The sequence below is a fragment of the Heterocephalus glaber genome, unplaced genomic scaffold (assembly GCF_053883595.1).
Source record: "Heterocephalus glaber isolate CG9 unplaced genomic scaffold, H.glaber_assembly_v1.0 deba00001428, whole genome shotgun sequence".
NCBI classification, from domain to species: domain Eukaryota; kingdom Metazoa; phylum Chordata; class Mammalia; order Rodentia; family Bathyergidae; genus Heterocephalus; species Heterocephalus glaber.
Window position 1 is genome coordinate 11,019,587 of NW_028258293.1, and position 20,141 is coordinate 11,039,727.

The 20,141-nt window shown below is 47.6% G+C and overlaps 1 protein-coding gene across 19 annotated transcripts in view; it reads right to left on the bottom strand.

The window, feature by feature from the left end:
• Nav2 (neuron navigator 2) overlaps positions 1-20,141 on the bottom strand; it is a 665,125-nt gene that overhangs the window by 198,108 nt on the left and 446,876 nt on the right. For 16 of the 19 annotated variants that reach the window (XR_015451332.1, XM_087211229.1, XM_087211228.1 and 13 more), the window contains 3 exons: positions 16,798-16,870; positions 6,609-6,867; positions 2,412-2,480 (listed from right to left, as the gene is read on the bottom strand). Coding sequence is in view for 18 of the 19 variants with exons in the window: in XM_087211229.1 (XP_087067355.1) it covers positions 2,412-2,480; positions 6,609-6,867; positions 16,798-16,870 (401 nt within the window). In the remaining variant the exon portion in view is untranslated. The remainder of the gene's footprint in view (positions 1-2,411; positions 2,481-6,608; positions 6,868-16,797; positions 16,871-20,141) is intronic. The other 3 variants (XM_087211232.1, XM_004851552.3, XM_087211225.1) reach the window with 1 other exon arrangement.

Sequence of the window (20,141 nt, forward strand, 5' to 3'; positions counted from 1 at the left end):
CAAAGAGGCCTATTTCCAGAGCTCTTGGGAAAGGTGGCCTACTGTTAGAGTTTAGATCTGAAATGTTCCCCAAATGTCTCATGCGTTCAGAAGGGGGGCTCTTGAAAGGTGACTGGATCATGGGGGTGGTCACCTCATTGGAGGATGAATCCATTGATGAGTTAGTTCACAGCTGAATGTGCTGTTAGAAGGTAGGGACTGGTAGGTTGGGAGAAGTAGGTCACTGGGGGTGTGACCTGCAAGGATGTGTTCTTGTCTCCGATCACTTCCTTTCTCTGGCTCTCCTGCCCTCTCGGCTTCCTGGCTGCCATGAGGTGAACAACTTTCTTCCACCACACACTTCTACTGTGCTTCTGCTGTGGAGCCTGAAGACCATGGACTGAAACCTCTGAAATCCTGAGCCAAAATAATCCTCTGCTCTTTTCAGTTAACTTTCTCAGCTATTTTGATCACAGGGACAAAAAGCTGACCAGTGTATCTACTCAGCCAGAAGGGGTAAGGTTGTCTCTTTTGGCAAATTAAACTTTACTGCTACACTTAGTAGTGCTTAATCAGCTAAAGTTCTTATCAGGATTTTGCTCAAGGCTGTGGGGGAGTGTAAGAAGGGAGGGCAAAGAGGAGCATTAGGCAAATAATGAAACTCAGCAGAGATAAAACGCACCCTAGAGAAACTCTAATAAGGATGTGACCCTAAAGGGAAATGGAACTTGGCTTATGCTGAGCCTGGAAGCTCTGTGCCCAACACAGCCTTGGGGGGCGGGTCCTCATTTTCCAGGTCTTCCTCTCTTCCTGCATCCTCCAAACACACTGCCTCCCTCCATCATCTGGGACCGATAACAAACCATGCCTGGGATGGGCAAGTGCTTCCAATTAGATATTTTCCCAGCCAGCTCCTGTTTTTCTTTATCTTCCAGGGCCGAGCACATCGTGGGAACAGACACTTGATTTCACATTTCCCCCAGGCCTGTCCCTCCCTTCCTTTCATATGTATGTGCATTTGCATGACACTCAAATTAACTGGGAATAGTTTGCCAGAGCACCAGTGTCTGCTTCGACTTGGGCCTCCTGTTTTTCATCGGGGAAATCAGTTGCTCTCAGACATGGCTTCCAGAAGCAGTGACAAACTTAGGCCCCCTTGTATCGCCCCCCTCCACTCACCCAGGAACCAACTGTGGTGACATTTTACAGAGAGGGACCCAGCCGAGTAGTCTTTCTCTCACCAGCTAGGCAGATCCTGGCTTGGGTCTCCTCATGTACAAACTTTCCAGAAAAGTACACTCTGGCTAGAAAAGGCACCCAGTGCCTAGCAGACCTGGGAAGCCAGCAGATGCTCAGTGTAGATTTGTGTGTGGATGAAGACTTAAGCGAAGGGTGGGTTTCCTTTACTGAGACTAATGGCTGAAAGATAAGATTTTAAAGAGCACCTTCAACAACCACATAAATGGAAGAATTCAAGCAGAGGAAGGAGGGGTGGTGTCGTACAGGGGATAAACCCAGAGTTCTGGGGCTGGGCCACTTGGGTTCTAATCCAGATTCCCTCACTTTCTGTGTGACCTTGGGCAATTGCCTGACTTCCTAAACTTGGTTTCTTTATCTATAAAATAGGGAAAATAACAACCTATTTCATGAAGACTGATGTGAAGCTTAAATAAGATAATGCATTTGAACTGGTGTATTCAGTAAATGTTCAGTTCATACCTATAAAATAACAGATATAACAATGTGACCAGCTATTCCCATATGCCAAAATGCATCCTAGGATTGAGGCCATGCTGCAGCAGACAGGCTAAAGTCTAAATTGAGAGAACTAGTTAGTGAGCGAGCCTATTTTAAATTTTTTATTTAATTTTTTATTTTCAAGGAACTGAAGCAGTCTCTCCATGGTATGCAAGGGCATCCAGAAACAAAGATAAGACACGGATGCCTTGCTGCTTTGTATTCACACTTAAGATCACTATAACTCAAGGGACAACCAATCCCACATTAGTAATTTTAATAATAATGACAAAAACAAAACAACAAAACACACAAATAAGATGCAGGAAAGTTTGGATTAGGGCTAGGATGAAGCAGGGAGCAAACTTGTCTTCAAAGCACTATAAAAAACTACTTAGAAACTCACTTTTCCCTAAATCTCAGTGGATTCTGGTGACAAAGTAGTCAAAAGCAAAAAGCAATTCAATGAGAACATCACATACACCTCAACCTCACTTACATGCACACACACACATACTCAACAACCCCATGGCCGCTCAAAACTTCTCATCATTGTATCATCAGCCAAAGCATGTTTGGGTTTCTGGAACTGCAAACATGAACTAGGGAGAGGAAACTCAGCCAGAGCAGAAGGAGCAAAGAAACAGTGGGTTGGGTTTGAAACCATGCTTTGCAGTACACAGAGGAAGTCTAACCTAGAGATCTTTTTCTGACCCAGGGTGAAGCGGATGATTTTGCTTTGAGATGAGTCCTTGGGTGATACACTGCATGACAGGAGAGAAAAAAGTGGAACAGATGAGTGGGGAGAGAGAAGACATGTATCAGACACATGATGACATAATAGGAGGCTTACAACAATGGGAAAGCTCCTTTGTACCCACTGCCCACACTGTCCCATAAGACGCAGCCCTCTTCCTGGGCCCAGCTTTCCTGATTCGCTATTTCCAACATGAAGAAATGACAACCAAGATTATCTAAGAACTGTTACAATGTTGTTTTCCCCTTAAACACCAAATATCTTTTCTGCTTCCAGTCAGCTTCTTTATACTTTTCTGAAGTACTGAGATGTCTCAGGAATAAAGTGTTTGGAAGGTATAAAGTAAGACGTCATGGTATAAAGTTATATTTTATACCTTGCTGAAGGATCAAGATGTTTCTATTTCATAGGCTTGTCCTACTGGGATGCTTTCCAAGTGACTTCCCCAAATATCCCATAAAGTTGATTCCAAACAAGAGTATAGATATTTGGAAATTTTGCTGGTCTTGGGACTAGCTACTGTTAATGTTATAGAAATGACTACTTGAAGCCTGTTGAAAATTTCCTAAATTCTGGTGGGCTTGGGAAACCAGAAATTTATATATATACCGAATCTTGTTTGGGTTTGATCAAAGATTAATTTTAAATTATTTTACTGCCTTATGAAAGATAAAAATGTATATCGTTCTTGCATCATATATTTCAGGACTTGTTCTTAAAAGGATCTGAGGTGAGAACTCCAAGGTTGGCTTCACTATTCTTGGGAAGTGAAGAGAGAAATGAACAATGGACCAAAAAATGAAGCGCCTTCCTCGATTTTTCCTTCGTAAATGAATACTGAGGTACAGAGGTGGAGAGCGATGCATGCTCTGGAGAATGTGCTCCTCTTCTAGACTCTGCGTTGGTGAAGGATTTCCCGGGGAAGATGTGGGTCAAGTTCTTGGCTACTCTGTGCATTCTGAGAAGAGCTGAAGAGGCAGGTGAGTCTGCATATGGCTCTGAGTTCCTCTGATATCTTCATACCAGTGTCCTGGATTTCCTTTCTCATCTTCCACACCTCTTTCCTTAGCAAACTTCACAGAAAGTTTCTGAGTTTTAGTGTGTGCTACCCCACTGAACCTACATGGCTTCAAAACATTGTTTAGGCGTGCAGAGTTCTAACCTGGCATCTGGGCTTGCGTCAGCATTGACATTAATGATCGAGGGTCCAAACCATTACCCTTGGGGCTGTGGTTATCAGAGACAGACTTTGGGGCTGGGAATACAGTGGACCCAAATTAGTGATATAATTTCATGATTCCTAAATTTATAGTCAGACAGGAGCTATCATACCATTAGGCCTTAAGAACAAGATTATTCTTTGAAAGTAAGTTTAAAAAGTATCAGTATATAATTGATAACATCCCCACCTGCAGAAGTAACCCAGCCTCAGAGAGATAAAGCAGTGAATGAGGACATATACCCGCTCTAAACCCCAGTCCATGTCTCAACCCTCAGGGGCCAGAAAGTCATGAGAGCAGGAGCTACTTGGTAGCTGAAATAAAACTTTGGCTTAAATGAGCTTGGTTCTGCTTTAGCTAAAGCATTTATTAAGAGTGGGATGTTTTTTCTTAGGGGGATATGGGTGTGCTGACTGGAATGTCTGGTTCTTTTAAGAAAACAAACACTTCCCATGGAAACGGATGCTTCAGGGTAGTAGAGCTCTGATATAAGTCAGTGCTTCTGAGCACATGTTCCTTGGAACCCTACACTGTGAGATGTACAATGAGAACAGCACTGTGGCTGCGTTTGCACTCATACCCATGGCCCTGTACAGGTTTACCACGCACACTGGTTCCTCTCCCAGGCATTCTCATCTCAATAAATAACACCACCACTTGCCTAAAGCCTAGACTTTCTCTGGGATTCCTCCTTCGCTCACCCTGGAGAGTGAATCTGTTTGCAGGCCTCCTGGCTCAACCTCTGAATTACCCTGCCTGGGTCCATCTCCATAAATGTCCCCACCACCTTGATCCAAGTCCCTACCATCTCCTGGACTGCAAAAACCTCTTCTTTACTAGGGTCCTTCCTTCCATTCTTACTCTTCTACAATCTTATTCTCCAAAGAGACGCAAAGGGAACTTTTTATTCTCCAAAACTATAAATCCAGTCAAGTCTTTCTCCTACTTAAAGGTCCTGCGGTGATTTCCTGTCCTCCTCAGTCAGCTCTCTGGGGCCTCACCTCAGTGCCACAACAGTGCACCACTGTCTTCTGTGGGCATGGCAGCAGCACTCTTAGCTCCCAGGCTACTCTCTGTCTCCCCTCTTCCTTCACTGTCCAAGGCCTACCACAGAGCCTCGCACCAGCTGGTCTCTGCCAGTTCTCCACAACTGAGGTGTTAAGGGTTGGCTTGTTTTCAATATTAATTTCTCTCCACTTAGGTCTCCAGGAGACCTTCCCATCAACTCAATCTAAAACAGCACCCAGTGCCCCTCAGCTGTATCATCCTAGTATAACACCCACCGCCACCAGATACTTTTCCTCCTGTTTGTTTGTCAGCCTCCTCCAGTAGCATGTGGAGAACAGGCACCTTGGCTATCTTGTTCATCCTTGACTTCTAAGTGCCTAGCACAGTGCTGGGCACATAGAAGACTTTACCCTAACTAAATAAAAGAATATACATTGGCAATGTCAAGCCCCTGAGCAGGCCTAAGATAACAGTTATGACACCTTAATCCAGGTTATCTCCTCATTCTTCCTGTCCACCAAAGCCCTTCCCCTGCAGTATAACCCAAGTGAACCTCCAGGGAATATGCACACTGTAAAATGCAGGCTGGGAAATGATTGTCCCCATCATCCAGGGACATTGGGGAACCCGTGACCAGAACAGCTCCTACGCCAAGGGTGCAGTGCCTACTTGTCAATTCCTCACTGCTAGTCCAGACATTTCTCCAACCCCACACATTTCCATAATGTGAATTGGATATAATTAGATAATTAATTAGGGGGGCCGATTTACATTACACCCATCACTGTCAGGTTTAAAACCAGCACAATTGGGAAATAACACTTTGCATGGAAAAAAAAAAAGCTACAACAATCTATAAGACAGCTGCCGAACTTCAGCAGTTTTGGGTTTTGCCCAACTAAAACAGGTGATAAAGAGCATCAAGGTGTGCAAGAAACCTTGTGGTTATCCATGCTGGTGCTCTGGGGCACTGGAAAGAGAAGGCATTGCTTTTCAGCACACATTAGATGAAATCAAGCAATCAATTAGATCAGTGGCATTCACCTTTTATAGTTAAAGACTGCTTAACTGGAGATAATTATAAAGAGCTTCCCTTTAGAAATTTGCCAGGAGTTAAAAACTCTCCCATTCTCAATTCCCTCTTTTTTCTGCTATGAAAACAAATGATTTGCAGGACGATCTTTTGCAGAGTTAAGAGGACAGCTATCCCCCTGCGGCACAGCACAGGGTAACTACTGGACACTCTGCTTGCGTGTGGCTCCGTGGTGAGTTGAGTGGAAGCATTAGTCCCCTTGGGAGCACTGGCTAGATCCAGGTCCTGGTCTTAGGAAGCAGGTGTCACTCCCAAGGTGGAACTGTACCTCACTGAGATCAACCCCGTCCCACTGTCTAAGTTCAACAAAACCCAGTCACATTGCCAGCCACTGCTCCCATCAAGGGATGCTGCCTGGGGGAAGGGGCTGCTCCTGCCCTGCCTACACTCATGGCCTTCCCTTGCTCTGTTTCTTTCTGGCAAAGCGAGGCATCTGTTAGAATGGAATGTTTGCCTCCATGAAGTCAAATGACTCTCACGCTCTAACTCCAAGCATCTGGTTCGTACATCAACACAGAAAAGGGGTTTGAAGTTTCCTTTAGGTGCTGTTTATTACACACAGAGGGCATATAATAGGCCAGAGTAACGGTAGGGGCAGCTCTTTAGCTTTGGCTGCTGGCGATGCTGACCTATGAAAGTGCACATCTCTGCTGGGACAGGAAGGGCGCCGTCGCACCCAGTTCAAGGTCTTGCTGACCCTGTGTGAACCATGGCACTTTTCAACACTGGGGGAGCCTAGGCAACACAAGCTACCATGTGGTCATCGTGAAGAAAGATTCCTAGCAACAGAAGAGTCAGTTAGCACGAGCCCCACCTGGACTGCATTTCAGCTTGTGCTTTGGACGGCTGGAGTAGCGCTGGCTGGTGAGGCTGGCACAGGGCTTGGGCGGTGGCCGGCACCTGTTGCTGAGTGGTGCCAGCCTGGCACTGGGAGGGGGCCCCGGCCACAGGACACCCAGAAGGTGGCACAGGGGAGGAGAGGTGCTGCTTCTGGGGTTGCTGTTGCTGCTGCTTGTATCGAGAGAGGCTGAAGAAGAGGCCTAGGATGGCCTTGAGGTTTCCATTCCTGATTTCTGCAAGACAATAAAGAGACTCTGATAAGCCATGGAGCCTTCTTCCTCCAATCTAATGGGCTGGGGCTGCCACAGCACTCGCAAGAGTTGACATCCTTCAGGATGTGACAGACTTCCTGAACACTCCATGGCATCACGGTCCGTGAAAAATCAGGCCTAAACCACAAAGCAATTAGCTTATCCTCCCGCCAGGATTAGTGTGGCTACACTGGGCAAGTTGCAACTGGATGTCTGGCGAGTGCCAGAGGAGGAAATTCTCCGCACGGACACCACTGAAACAACAAACTCCCCAGCAAGACCGAGCTTGTCTGCAGGCACAGGGAACGCTCTGGACCGAGGTGCGCTGGCCCTAGGGGAGATGCAATGTGCTGCTTGGCTCTGCCAAGTCCACGTTCTGCGCCTCATGCCACTCGCGTGTGCCAAGGAGCTGCCACCCCACACCCGAGCCTCATCTGCATTGCCCAGTCATCCTCCTCACCGGCACACGCCTCCCTCTCCCCTGCCCCTGAACTAAAGAGCTGTCATTCGGGGGGTGAGGGGAGAGGCCATCAGGACCTGCTTCCATAAAGCACTGCTACGAAATAGCTCCTATATTAAAATAAATCAGAACATGGTGGGAAGAAATCTCTTTTATTCCAGCCAGTACATTTCAGACATTAAAATGCATTTGCCCCAAGGCATGCATAAAGAGCTGTGAAGAAGAAAATATCTATTCCTAGGCAGAGGTGACGGGGGCACAAGGGGCTGCTCCTTGGGCCATCCTTTCTTTGACGAAGTACTTTTACACCAGATGCTGAAAGCCACAGTCTAACATGACCCCGAGGGTGAAGTACTAGGTCACCCACAGGGAGGACAGAGGAGGAGAGGTAGCTGGGAAACACACCCGGCCGCCTACTTTCCCGACACCTTGGGCTGGATCTCTCTCTCTGATCTGTCTACAGGGAACAGGGGCAGGGAGCTTCAGGGACCTTGCCGTGGGGGTGGGTACTGGCAGTCCTGCCTGGAGGGGGTGCACACTTTGGGCTCAGCTGGGAAGGCCACCGATGGTCCCAGGCAGTGCTTTCTTGAAGGGCCCGCTCCCTGCCAGGGACTCAGAGGTGCTGCACAGGCCAGGATAGATGACTTCCTGCTGAAGCTCCCCTTCCTGCAGGCTTGGAAGGAAGTGAGCATGCGCGCTTCTGGGATCTAGCCTTCACCTGCGCTTCAGGAGCCGGCAGGCTCTGACCCAGGATGAGAGCTGCTAGGGTCACAGTGGATGGAAAACCCAAGCCATGGGTTCCAATCTGCACCCTACCACTCTCCCTGTGCAGCCTCAGGCAAATCATTTCATCTCTCTGGGCCTCAGGAAGATGGCAATTCTGAGGCCGCCGGTCCCATCACACCAGCTGATTCTGCAGATCAAATGAGAGCTTGTATGTGAAAGCCCACTGCTCTTGGTTACTCTATGAAGACCACAGGCCCAGAATCCCGAATAAGATTGTCAGACACCTCCTGCTTCATGTGTTAAAAATGATGGCACTGGGGCCGGGGATTTAGCTCAGTGGTTTCGCCGCCTGCTGTGCAAGTGCAAGGACCCGAGTTCGTTCCCTGGTACCAAAAAAAAAAAGACACTCCTAAAAAAATGATGGCATTTCTGATAGTGACCTTATAATTTCTTATGCAAATCATGATATTTTTGAGAGCAAAACAAAGGAGCTCTTAATTATGCTGGGATGACCAGTCTGTCTAGAGCTGTGGCAGGCAAATCAGGAAGTCCTGTCACTGAGTGTGGAGCACTCTGCATGGCGGGCAGCAGAGAAAGCTCCAAAGAGGTGGGCATGCTCCCCACCCAGCTGCTCTGGTAGCTCGGCTCTAACTTTCTGCTGCTTCCTTCTCCATCTTACAGAAACCAGAAAAGATACATCCACGGCACTCTGCTTCCAAATGTTCTCACTCGTACACACGCAGCCTGGAGTGTGAGGCTTGGACAGGTCATTCAGTAAGCTGCTTATGTTACTCATGGAAAAGGGAGCCTTCCAGCCCATAAAGTGACACACCTGGGGTCACCTGGCTGGGCAGTGGCAGCAAGGGACAGAATCAAGATGAAGCAACCAAGTAATGACGTGCAAGCTAGCACTTGGGAAGGAATTTGGGGAAACAATTTTCTTTCAAACTGAATCCACTATAAGGGCTATTTTTAGTGCCGTTGACACCGATAAGCTTGTTAGACGCCTTAGAATAACAAGCACTACCATTGACTAGAGTGTATCAGGCTAAGCTCTTCACATGCATGATCTCATTTAATCCTGTGCACCTGAGAAGTGAATATTATTAACCCTCTTTCGCTTAAGGGGAAACAGAACTTCAGAAAGGTTTTGCAACCTCTCCAAGGTACTAAATAGCTCTGGAGCTGGGATTTGAATCCAGAGTTTTCAGCCTCAAAGTTCAGTTTCCTAACACTGTGTAACTTGGCTCACTTATATACACATCATGTGTGGTGCATTGAAAAGCAGAACAGATAATGTTTTATTTATTAAGCTAGCTGGTAGGCACATAAGTAGTCTTTATTCTCCTGGTGTGTCAAACATTCCAGAACACATTTTTTTAAAACCACACAAGGAAAACAAAGAGGGGAGAAATTTAATTCAGCATACCCAGGGGCTCAGGGGTTGTCCACCGCGGAAGGCTGTCATGTCCATGTCAGCATCCCCATGACCTAGCAGCTGACTCCAGTGTAGACAGTCAGAGTTGGTCTTGTCTTATTCTCTCCCTGCCATGGTGGTCAAGTCATTTACTATTCATAGCAGTTTGTTCCATCATTCCCTAAAGCATTTTTAACTGTCAAAGAGCACAATGTCCCTCCAGTACATAGATTTTTCTCAGGAGATAGCAATTTTATTATAAAGATCATTGATTTTTGGAGCCAGAGAAACCAATGTTTGAATCTCACAGTCTGTCATTGATAAGCTTTAAATTGTGATTCAAGTTCTCTGGGCCTCAGTGTTCCTCTCCTGTATAATGGGTATGATTCCCACTGCAGCTTCCTAGAGGGCTGATACAATAGACTCTCAAGTTACAACCGGCCTGACATACAGACAACTTGGGTTACAACCAGAATTTTATTTTTAACTTATGACCAAAGTCTTGAGTTATGACCCAAATTCCAGTGGCTTGTGCTTCCAGATGGTCTCACAGATGTAACCCTTAGAGAGTTCTGGAAGGAACACGACAACATCCTTCCTGTGTGGGGTTAATTGAGAAATCCTGGGCCAGTGTCTCTCTAAGGACACTGAGAGCTGCCTGGATACAGGAGAGAGACTTTGAAGGCTGTGTAAGGAGCCTGAGCCTTCAATTGACCAACTTGAGTTACAACCAGCCCTCGGAAAGAATTGTGTTCGTAAGTCAAGGAAGGGTTCATTGTACTAAGTGAAGACTGAAGGAGAGAATGAGTGCAAAGCACCCGGGCACTGCTTGGCCCCTCACTTTGCATTTTGGCTCAGAAAGCATGGTCCTTCTACCTGCAGCCTCCTCAGAACCTCTCAGATGCTCCCTGAAAGGAAGCCCAGAAGGGGTCCACCCCCTATTTTCCCAGTCTCTGGTGTCCAGAAGGAAACCAATCATGACTGGGCCACCTGGGAGAAAATGCAATGAGCTTAAAAAGAGCTTTACTGAGGTATTATGTAATTTGTAAATTAAGGGCATCATTCAATGAATTTTAGTAAATTTAATATGTTCTAAGTTTAGAGTATTTCTATCACTCCAAAAAGATTCCTCATGATCTACTACAATTAACCTCCAAAGCCACTTTGAGAGTACCATGAATCTGTTTTCTGTTTTTATAGATTTGTCGTTTCTGGACACTTATGGAAATGGAATCATCCAATTTGTAGTCTTTGCATCTGGCTTTTTTTACTTCACATAATGCTTTCAAGATTCAGCCATATTAGAGCATTGATTGATTTCTTTATATTGCTGAGTAGTAGCTCATCATATGGACAGATCATATTTTGTTTATTCATCCCCCAGCTGAGGGATTTTTTCTTTTCCAGATCACAAAAACAAGAGTAGTGAGTGTTCTGAAAGCCACATAGTCTATACCATGGGTGGTCTATAGTAGACAGTATCCAAAATAGCTAGAATTGTGTTCTTTCCACATTTCCAAATGGTATTTGTCTGTGTCCCATAAGCCTGGTAAGCCAGCTCCACAGAGGAAGCCTGAAAATAAAATACAGAGCCCAGAAGAATGTTTCCCTCATGACATTTTCCAAAGCTTGGGCAAAGAAGCATCAGCTTGGATCTGATCCACTGACCTCACCTTGACTTTTAGAGAAGGAAAAAGCAGAACTGGAGAGAAGTGACTTGTCCAAGGAGACGTCTTCTGTTCTTATGGCCCCGTCACGTAACCTGAAGGCCATAATCCTGGCCATTAGAATGCATGTTGCCTGAATGCATATGTTCTTTGCTCTCTGGCTGATCTTTTTGTCCCCACTAGCTGGTACCAATCTGTACAGATGCTGTAGATAATGTCTTGCATGGTAGATAAACAAGGCAGGAGTTATTTTCTTCCAATATTTTTAAACAGAAACCTCAGGCCTGGCTTTCAAAGGCACAAGCTTTGGAACAATCTAATTCAAAGAAACCTGTGGCACAGGCTAGAGGGGATTTGGAGCTTAAGGGGTGCTACTGTAGACTGCAGACCACAGAACTCCTATCCAGTTTCCTTTAGTGTGTGAGGCTCACCCCACTGATGGGGACCATGGGCTGGCTGCACGCCTCCCCTCCTACTCCTGTGGCCCTCCATGTCCTGCTTACAGCATTTCCCACCCGGGAGGGGTGAGAGGGTGGGAGCAGAGCCTACGGTATGGGGTTCCTTGAGCAGCAGGACAGAAACAGCTCACTGAGTGCCACACTCAGGTGATAAGGGTAGAAGAGGTGGAAATGTTCCCTTGCTACTTTCATTCTCAAGGTCCAGCCAGAGAGACCGCCAGCTTTCTGGCTCAGAATGAAAGAGCAATGTCAGTACCTAGGTCCCTGGCCATGAGGCAGGGCTGATCTAGTTGGTAACTAATTTCACTTTAAAAGCACACACTCAGCCAGTGTGGTGGCGCAGAAAGGAAAGGAAAAGAAAGAAAAGACTCTAGAGTCTGCAGGAAGGATCTTTCTACCTCTGTTTCCCCAATCTGCTCGGCTGATAAACAGCCAGCCCTTTGTCTCCATATGCCTAAGTCCCCTATGTCCTGTCTCCTGTCTAGAATTCTCTCCTCTCCTTTTTCTGCCTGGTGAGTGCCTATTCATTCCGCAGAAGCCAGGGATACATCACTGCCTCTCCAAAGCCCCCGGCTACCCTAGGAGGTGCCAGTCTGCCTTTCTTTGGTCACCACTGGGTCAGAACTTCCCATGAGCTAGCTCTCTTACTGACTGGAATGAAGCCTTGTTTTGCACCTGTTCAGCAGCACTACAGGCCCCAGCACCTATCACTCTGCCGGGAACATAGTATATGCCCAGCAGATGTTTGCCGCACTCCATAGAATGTACCTCACCCTGACCGCTGCTCTCCACCGCAGAGGGATGGTTCAGGGCCAAGCAGCAAAAAGCCCAGATGTCCCCAAAATGGGCAGAGAAAAATGCCATCGCTCCTCCCAGAGGCAGACTGAGGGACAAGCAAAGTGGTTGTCCGGAAGTGTTGAGGGGCGTGGATCTTGAATATCACCCCAGGGCAGGAGAGGCTAAAGCCCTCAGGATTCTGGCAAAGCTCTGAGCAGAGATGGGCTCCTGCTGCAGAAGCACTGAGGGTCCTGGAGGCTGAGACCAGGAAGTGCCCAGACCTGCAGCACCTCCATGCAGCTCTGGCCCCAGGCCCTGCTGTCTGTGCCCTGGAACAAAGGCTCTCTGCGGCTTCCTGACAGGCAGGTCGGGGCCTGTGCTGCTACAACTGCAGGACAGGTGCATACAGCCTCTGGTTCCAGAGCCAGCTTTAGTCTCTGGGAAAGGGTGGAGGTGTACCTGCGGGGTTTTCCAACTGCCAGTGTGCTTTTCATCACAAGAGGGGACTCGGGGCACTCAATTGGCTTCAAAAGAGAAACAAAAAGCATGAAGACTTCACCTTTCCTTCAAACACTAAGATGCTGTCCTAGTAGTTTGCAGGTAGCTAGAAATATAGGCAGTGGTGGGCAGGAGGAGAGAGCAGGACTTGAATCACAGAGGAGAGCGGTGTAGCCACTGCTGGCCTTGCGGGCCTCATATTCCCCTACGTTGGGCCTTTGGTGTCACGGTTTAGACCTAAAGTGTCCCCCACGTCTCAGGTGCTCAGAGGTGGGCTTTTGGAGGACGACAGGACCATGAGGGCTCTAGTGTCTCCAGCAGATCAACCCACCCATGGACAAGGTTGAAGGTCACCATTGGGAGGTAATGGAAGCTCAGGAGGTAGGGCCTGGTGAAGGGAGTGAGCCACACGGCCACTGCGGAGACTTTGTGTTGAGCCCTTTCATGCTGTCTGCTCGCTCTCCACTGCCTGGCTGCTGTGAGGTAGGCGGTGCTGCTCAACCATGCGTCTCCCTCCTCACAGGCCTAAAAGCAACGAAGCCAGCTGACTGAAACCACTGAAACCATGAGGCCAAATAAAGCTTTCCCCTCCTAAGCTGTCTTTGTCAGGTCTTTTGTCACAGCGATGCAAAGCTGACTAACGCAGTTGGCTCCCTCTCTGTGTGATGGGGATAATTCCGACACTGAGCTCAGAGGGTTGCTGGGGGTGGGGGGGTGAAATAAGATAGGAGGGGTCAGCGACCGACGCATGGCAGGCTCTCGATAAATGGTTCCTGTTCTGTAACTTGACAGGATTTCAAGAGAGTATTTCTAGTACTCTGAAGTGTGAATAAGGCCCAATTTGAAGATAACGAGTTTATGCGCACTCTTGCTCTTTTTAAGATCAAATTGGTGACAGAAGACGCGAACAGTCACCTTCCCGCAGAATACAGGCATTCAGAGTCGGTCTCACCAGCAGGTACCATCAATGTTCTCTACCTACCCTCAAAGAATCAATAAAAAAGATCGAAAGACAGAATGTCATTGCGGGGAGCAACACCTGGCGATTACAGAGGGAGGATATTTCCTCTCTCTCCAAGGAAGTTGAGGCTCCTGGATAACGACTGAAAATGAGCCTGCTGGCAAGGAAGTGCCTGGAATTTTAGTCCTGAGGTGTTGAGACTTGGCTCATCTGCCTCTGGGCCAGCTGAACTGGGGAGAAAGGACTGGGGAGAGACTGGAGGGTGGAAGCTGCTGCCAGGCGACAGGAAGCTTGTTCGCCCACTGCAAGTGGAAAACGGAGGCCACACATTCCTGTTGCTTCCATGCGAAATGTTGGAGGGGGCCAAGTGACAGAGGTGAAGAAGGTGACAACATCTACAAGGACCATCAATGGCCTGGGAGCCACACAAAAGTCCTCCGGCCCAGGGCGTGTGGGGTTCACAGCCTGGGACACAGGAAGTTCTGGCCACCCAAGAGGAAGACAGCAACTTCACCAGCAGCAGAACTCTGCTCCTCTGCTGGCTCAGGCAGAGGAAGCAGAAAAGGACAAAGTAAGGAAGTCAAGTCCCCATGTCCCATGCCTCATGCCCCTTCCACTTTTGACAGCCACTTCCATGGGAAAGAGCTTTGAGTAGTTTGTGATGGCAGTTTCAAAATGAACAAGATAGGGCTGGGAATGGAGCTCAGGGGTAGAGTGCTTAGCTAGCATATGCAAGGACCCAGATTCAATTCCCAGTGCTGGAAAAACAAAACAAGCTGAGTCATAAATAGGGACACAAAGTTATACTAATAACTGAAGGTGACTGAAGAGAGGTGGATTCTGGCCAAAATATCATTATGTGAGTCTCAACCCAGCAGGAAAGATGGAGACTCAACACAGCATGCTGAAATACCATAAAATGACTTCATAGTTATAACTCCACGGTCAATTCTTCAACACCCTACTACACGATGGTCTTCTATGCTCAGAGGTCCATGAGGTCACCTCAACATCATAAAGGGGCACAGACCTGAGTGTATTTTTGCACGGTGTACCTTCAAGGGCCACAGAGTTCTGAGTCTGATTTCCTTCCCCTGCACATGGCATGCCTTGAGTTTATCCATCTGCTTCCCTAGAAGCCACCATGAGCATAAACTCTGAAATCACACGGACCTGGGTTCAAACCCTGGCTCTGCCACTCTGGCCACATGCCTCAGGATGCCTCTCATTACACCTCTTTAAGTCAAAGTTCCTTCATCTGTAAACTGAGGTGTTAAAACTCCAGCTTCAGTTGGGAGAACTGGAGCCAATACAGATAAACCCAGATGAGCAGCATGGCCACTTGTTCATTTGACACATACTTATTGCAAAGATTCCCATGCCTTAGGGCACAGAGAGGATGGGGCAGATGAGGGAAGACACAAAGAAGAAGGCAGGACAATGGGTAGATGCTGAGTGGCTGGGGCCACCTCCAGGCCCGGGCTCCGATGAAGTAAGGCCTCCAGCCGGCATCCCCTCGAGCCTGTGCTGCTGAGCACAACTCTAACAAGTCCTTGCTAGTGCTCTGCTGGTGGGATACTGACCCGTCCCTGTGGTCCAGCCTCATCCAGATAGGCAGAGCAGGTCTCGCCACCTACTGGTTGACACAAGAACCCCCCACCAGGAGGAAATACTGTGTTTCTCTGAACGGGAATTTGCATCTCCCTACCACCCTCAAGCCCCACACCTCAGCAATGCATTCCACATGGATGAGGGTCCACACCCCAAGGCAGGGGAAGCTTCCAGGATCCTTCTGTGAGAGCCAGCTCCAGGGCTGACCACACTACGCCTGCTCTGGAGACATCTGGAAGCAGTGTGACCATGCCTGGCCAAAGACCCACATTACTGTTCCCCAAAGGAGAATTCCAACAGGACCGCTATAGACATGTCATTTCCAGAAGGCATTCATATTGGCCCTTTATGTTGCCCACCCACACAATGGAAGAAACCACACCCCAGAATGCAGCTAGGCGATCCAAGCTCTGCTCTCACCAAAGCCGCAGAGCCATCAAGGAACAGCCGCCCTCACCCTCGCATCAGGCGTGCACACTTACCTGTTCCGCTCCCTCGGCTCCCAGCCGCCCCACCCTGACTCCCGCAGTCCCTGCTACTGCTGCAGCACCCTTGCTAGGGAAAGGTGTACCATCTAGATGCTGGACTGACTGCTCCACTCGTTCTGGAAAAGCTGGAGGCAGGTGCAGCCTAATGAGTTTGGGAGGACGCCGGGCCTATGGCAGCTTCGGAGCTGGCAGCTGCTGGTGTTTACAAACAGGGAAGGCAGCGGAAGTTTCCAGGCTGAGGTGTTGCCTGGGGAGGCTGCAAATTCCGACCAGCCAGCTCCAGGCCAATACCTGATTTAACAGCAAAACACAACAGAAGCTAATGTGCTAATTAGCCCCCAAATTTGAGTTAATTAAAAACTAATCAGGGTGTAAGAATGTAGTATTGCATTAACAAACCTCATCCTTTTTAAAGAACAGAGCAAAGTTCTGCTTCTCTAACAACACAGATAAGGACTGAGCATTTTTCCCTGGGAGCCATACAGTTTATTATGTTCTGTGGTTGAGGGTTCTCTCTCCCACGGATAAAGCCTGACTTGATCATTAACTGAGCCACCAGACAGGTAAATCAAATCAGCACTGTTGAAGCAAGCCCTCCTCCAATAAGAGCAGCTCCCCATTCACCACCCCTCAATGTCTTACAGACAGGGCTGCATTCTTGGAGTGATACTCTGGGTTGGCAAAGCCTGGCATCCTCAAGTTCAGGCAAGCACTGAGCTGCCCGAGAGAAACAAAACCAGAAGAGCCCACCAGCATCCCCTGTTGTGACTGTAGCAAGGTCATCAGTAAGTAACAGGTAGGCACTGCTAATGACAAAGAAGCAACTGCATGACCAGCACTCTGACTCACCTTCTGCAGACAGCCCCTGGATGTTTATTCCCTTAGCTGCCAGGAAATTCAAGCAGGCATCTATATTTTCAATCTAGAGGGAAAAAAACAACAAAATACACTTAATAAATATTCAGCCTTCTACAGAACCATGTCTTGTTAGGAACCAAGGGCAGATAGAATGCTGTAAAAATGTCTGATGGCTGGATGGACACAGGTTAGGACTCTCCTTTGTCTGTACTCGCACAGGAAAAGGTTACCTAATACCCAAATCGCACAGTGCCAAAGTCAAGGCCTCGGATTGCTCACAGCTGCCAAAAATAACCCAGGGGGAGTGAGAGCTGTCTTCTTGATCGGTGGCACCGTGCGATCCTGAAACCTTGAGCAGTAGCCAGAAAAAATGGAGGTGGGGATGAAGTTAGTGGACCCACCCAGCTACCAGAAGCTGGGAGAAATTTCCAGCCACCAAAGAAGCCGTCAAATGTACAAGTGGTGAATAGGAGCTGCAAAAGGAATCTGGGTAGTGTTTACCCACAACATTCCCAGGACGGCAGGCATGGCAGATGACCAGAGAGGGAGGTGGCCTCCCCAACACCTCTGTCCTTTGTGCTCTCCAGGGCAAGAAGGAACCCACCAGCCAGAGTATGAGGGGCCTCCCAGACGTGCCAGGACTGGTCGCAGTAAAGACTCCACTCCTCTCCATGACCACCCCAGCCCACGAGATCTCTCAGGTGCCATCAACATTGTTGGACACTCAAACCAGCACTTAACCCATGGAGTTTGTTCTGAGCTGATAGATGACTGTCTTCCACAGTGCACATGTCCCCATCCTCCCTCGCTATCCCCAAGCAAACTCTTGATGCTTCTTCATAGCCAGAGGGTGTGAAGCATTACATTTTAAGAGCTCTAATGTGAGTGGAGTCTGGCTCCAAGTCTTGCTGAAGTTCATGTCCCCTCTCCCACTATGTCTGGCATGTTTCTTCAATACTCGAATCTGAACACATTCCAAATGCACTCAGTCTGGCTACACGACCCCTGAATAAAACTGCACCCATCTTATGAGAATCCACTCAATCCTGAGCTTAAGGTTATGCTAGCCTTGCTCCTGGAGACAGGCCTCCATCTTTCTCAACCTCTAGCCCACCTTGAAGTGTCCTCATCCAGCAAGTATTTTCTCATCTCTAGAAAAAGAAGCAGAATCCCATTTCTTGCAAACTAGGCAAATGGTAATGCTATGAATTATGCCTGCTATCACCACCACAGAAAATCACTCCCTAGAGAGGTGGAGAACTTAACCTGCTTTGAATCTCCCCTTTCTTTGGTCCAGCCCCTGGATGACTGACAGATGAGCAGGTGCTACCATCTTGAAGGAAAGGGAGAAGAGGGAAGAAAGGAAGTGAATGGTTGAAACCCTCTGTAAAGGGGTTTTGGAGCACTTTTCCATTTATAAGTGTAATAAAAGTTATAACTCTAAATGCTATTATGTTCTATTACAGAGCCCTGCTTCTAAGAGAAAGTGTCAACTAGCATTCCTTATTTCTGCTGCTGTACACAGTGGTAATATGCCAATACCCCACAAAATGGCACTGTTTTTTAAACATGATGAAATTTCTCTTCCATTCCTACTTTCTTCTGCTAATCATACTTCTTTAATAGCTTGTATATATCTGATAAGAGAGGCTTTGATGATTATGTCCCCATGGAAAATGAGAAGAAGAAAAAGCTGACCATCCCCCATCTTTAGTAATGCAAAAAACCATTTTTTTAACGTACACTTGGTACATACCCTAGAAGCTGACATGTAGGTGGGTCAGTGTGGACAGGGCAAGATTATCCACAAGAGTACACTGGGATGGAAGAGAAAGCCAGGCACCAACATATCCGAGAAAAGCCACTGCTCTACCATAGCACTCTCATCCTATGGAGCTTGCCTTCCACGGAGCCTAAAATATACTTGCCCATCATATTTATGGAGCATTGCACGTACACAGCAGTGCCTTCCTGCAAGGCTAGCCTCCATACATTTCAATTCAGCATCTTTTGGGCTTGCTTTTCATGTTAAATTCTATGAAAAGGATGTATAATTATAAATAGATTACCTGGCATATGTCTTCTTCCTCCTTTGTTGATTTATTTTTTAGAGTCCTTCATAGGATTTTATGATTTAGCTCAGCACTGCACCAATGGACAGGCAGAAGGGGTGGAAGAGGGGGAACAGCTTGGATATATTGTTGACACTTCAGACCGTCACACTGGGGCTGAGTGGGTGGTACTACTGGTGTTAAATGGGTAGGCACCAAAGGTGATCCTAAACATCCTACAAGGCATGGGACAGCCCTCCCCAGTGGAGAATCAACTGTCCTAAAATAGCACTGATGAAGTTGCAAACCCTCGAAACCTTGAGCTGCATGGTTGATTGATTGCTGTAGTGCTAAGTAGCAGGGGGACTGAACCCAGGCCCTTTGCACCAACCTACATCGCCAGACTTTTTTTCTTTTTGGAACAGGCCCTTCTATATAGCTGTTGCCAATGCTCGGCTCAAACTGCGATCCTCTTGCCTTGGCCTCCTATGTGCTGCCAAGTCTAGCTTCAAGCTCTGTGATTTTTTTGCTCATTCATTCTATCAACAAAACTGAGTAGATATCTTCTCTATGCCCAATCCTGTTGATGCTGTTGGTTTTACCAACTGCTGTTACATGATGGGGAAAGTAAGGTGACCAGGTCAGATTTTTGACCGAAATTACACAAATCAATGGCAGAGCTGCGGCTGCAACCCCGGGGGTCCTCCTGCCTGTCACAGGAGCCTGCATTTGTATAATCTTCCTCTTCAGGGTCCACAGAGCCATTGTCACACCCACGCTGATTTCTGTCCAATTTCAGGGAGAATCAGAGCAGTAAACACAGAGGCGCTAGGTTCCTGCTTTCCTACCATAGGTGATCAGGGGCCCAGGAGCACCAAGAATGGTATCTTCTACGGAGGAGATGAGAAACAAGGAACAGCGTCCCAGAAAATATTAAAACGAAAACAAGAACTTGGTCATCATTTAAAGGATCATTCCTAAGCCCACTAAGCACCCTGATTTTTTCCCCCTACGATGAACTCTGTTCACAGAAGGAGTCCAACAAACATTCCTCAAGTCTCAAATCCACTCTTTAATAATGTTTCATTAAGGTTAAAAATCACTCCTGACAAGGCAGCTGAGCCCCACGCTCTTTTCATCTGCACCCCAGGAAGACAACGAGGCTGGGAAGCAGAAAGGGGTCAGATGCGGATTCCAGCCTCCTGCTTCATTTGGAATGAGATCAGAAAGGGAGCCTGGTTCTTTGATCCAGGCCCTCTTGAGATTAAAATTCACCTTCAGATT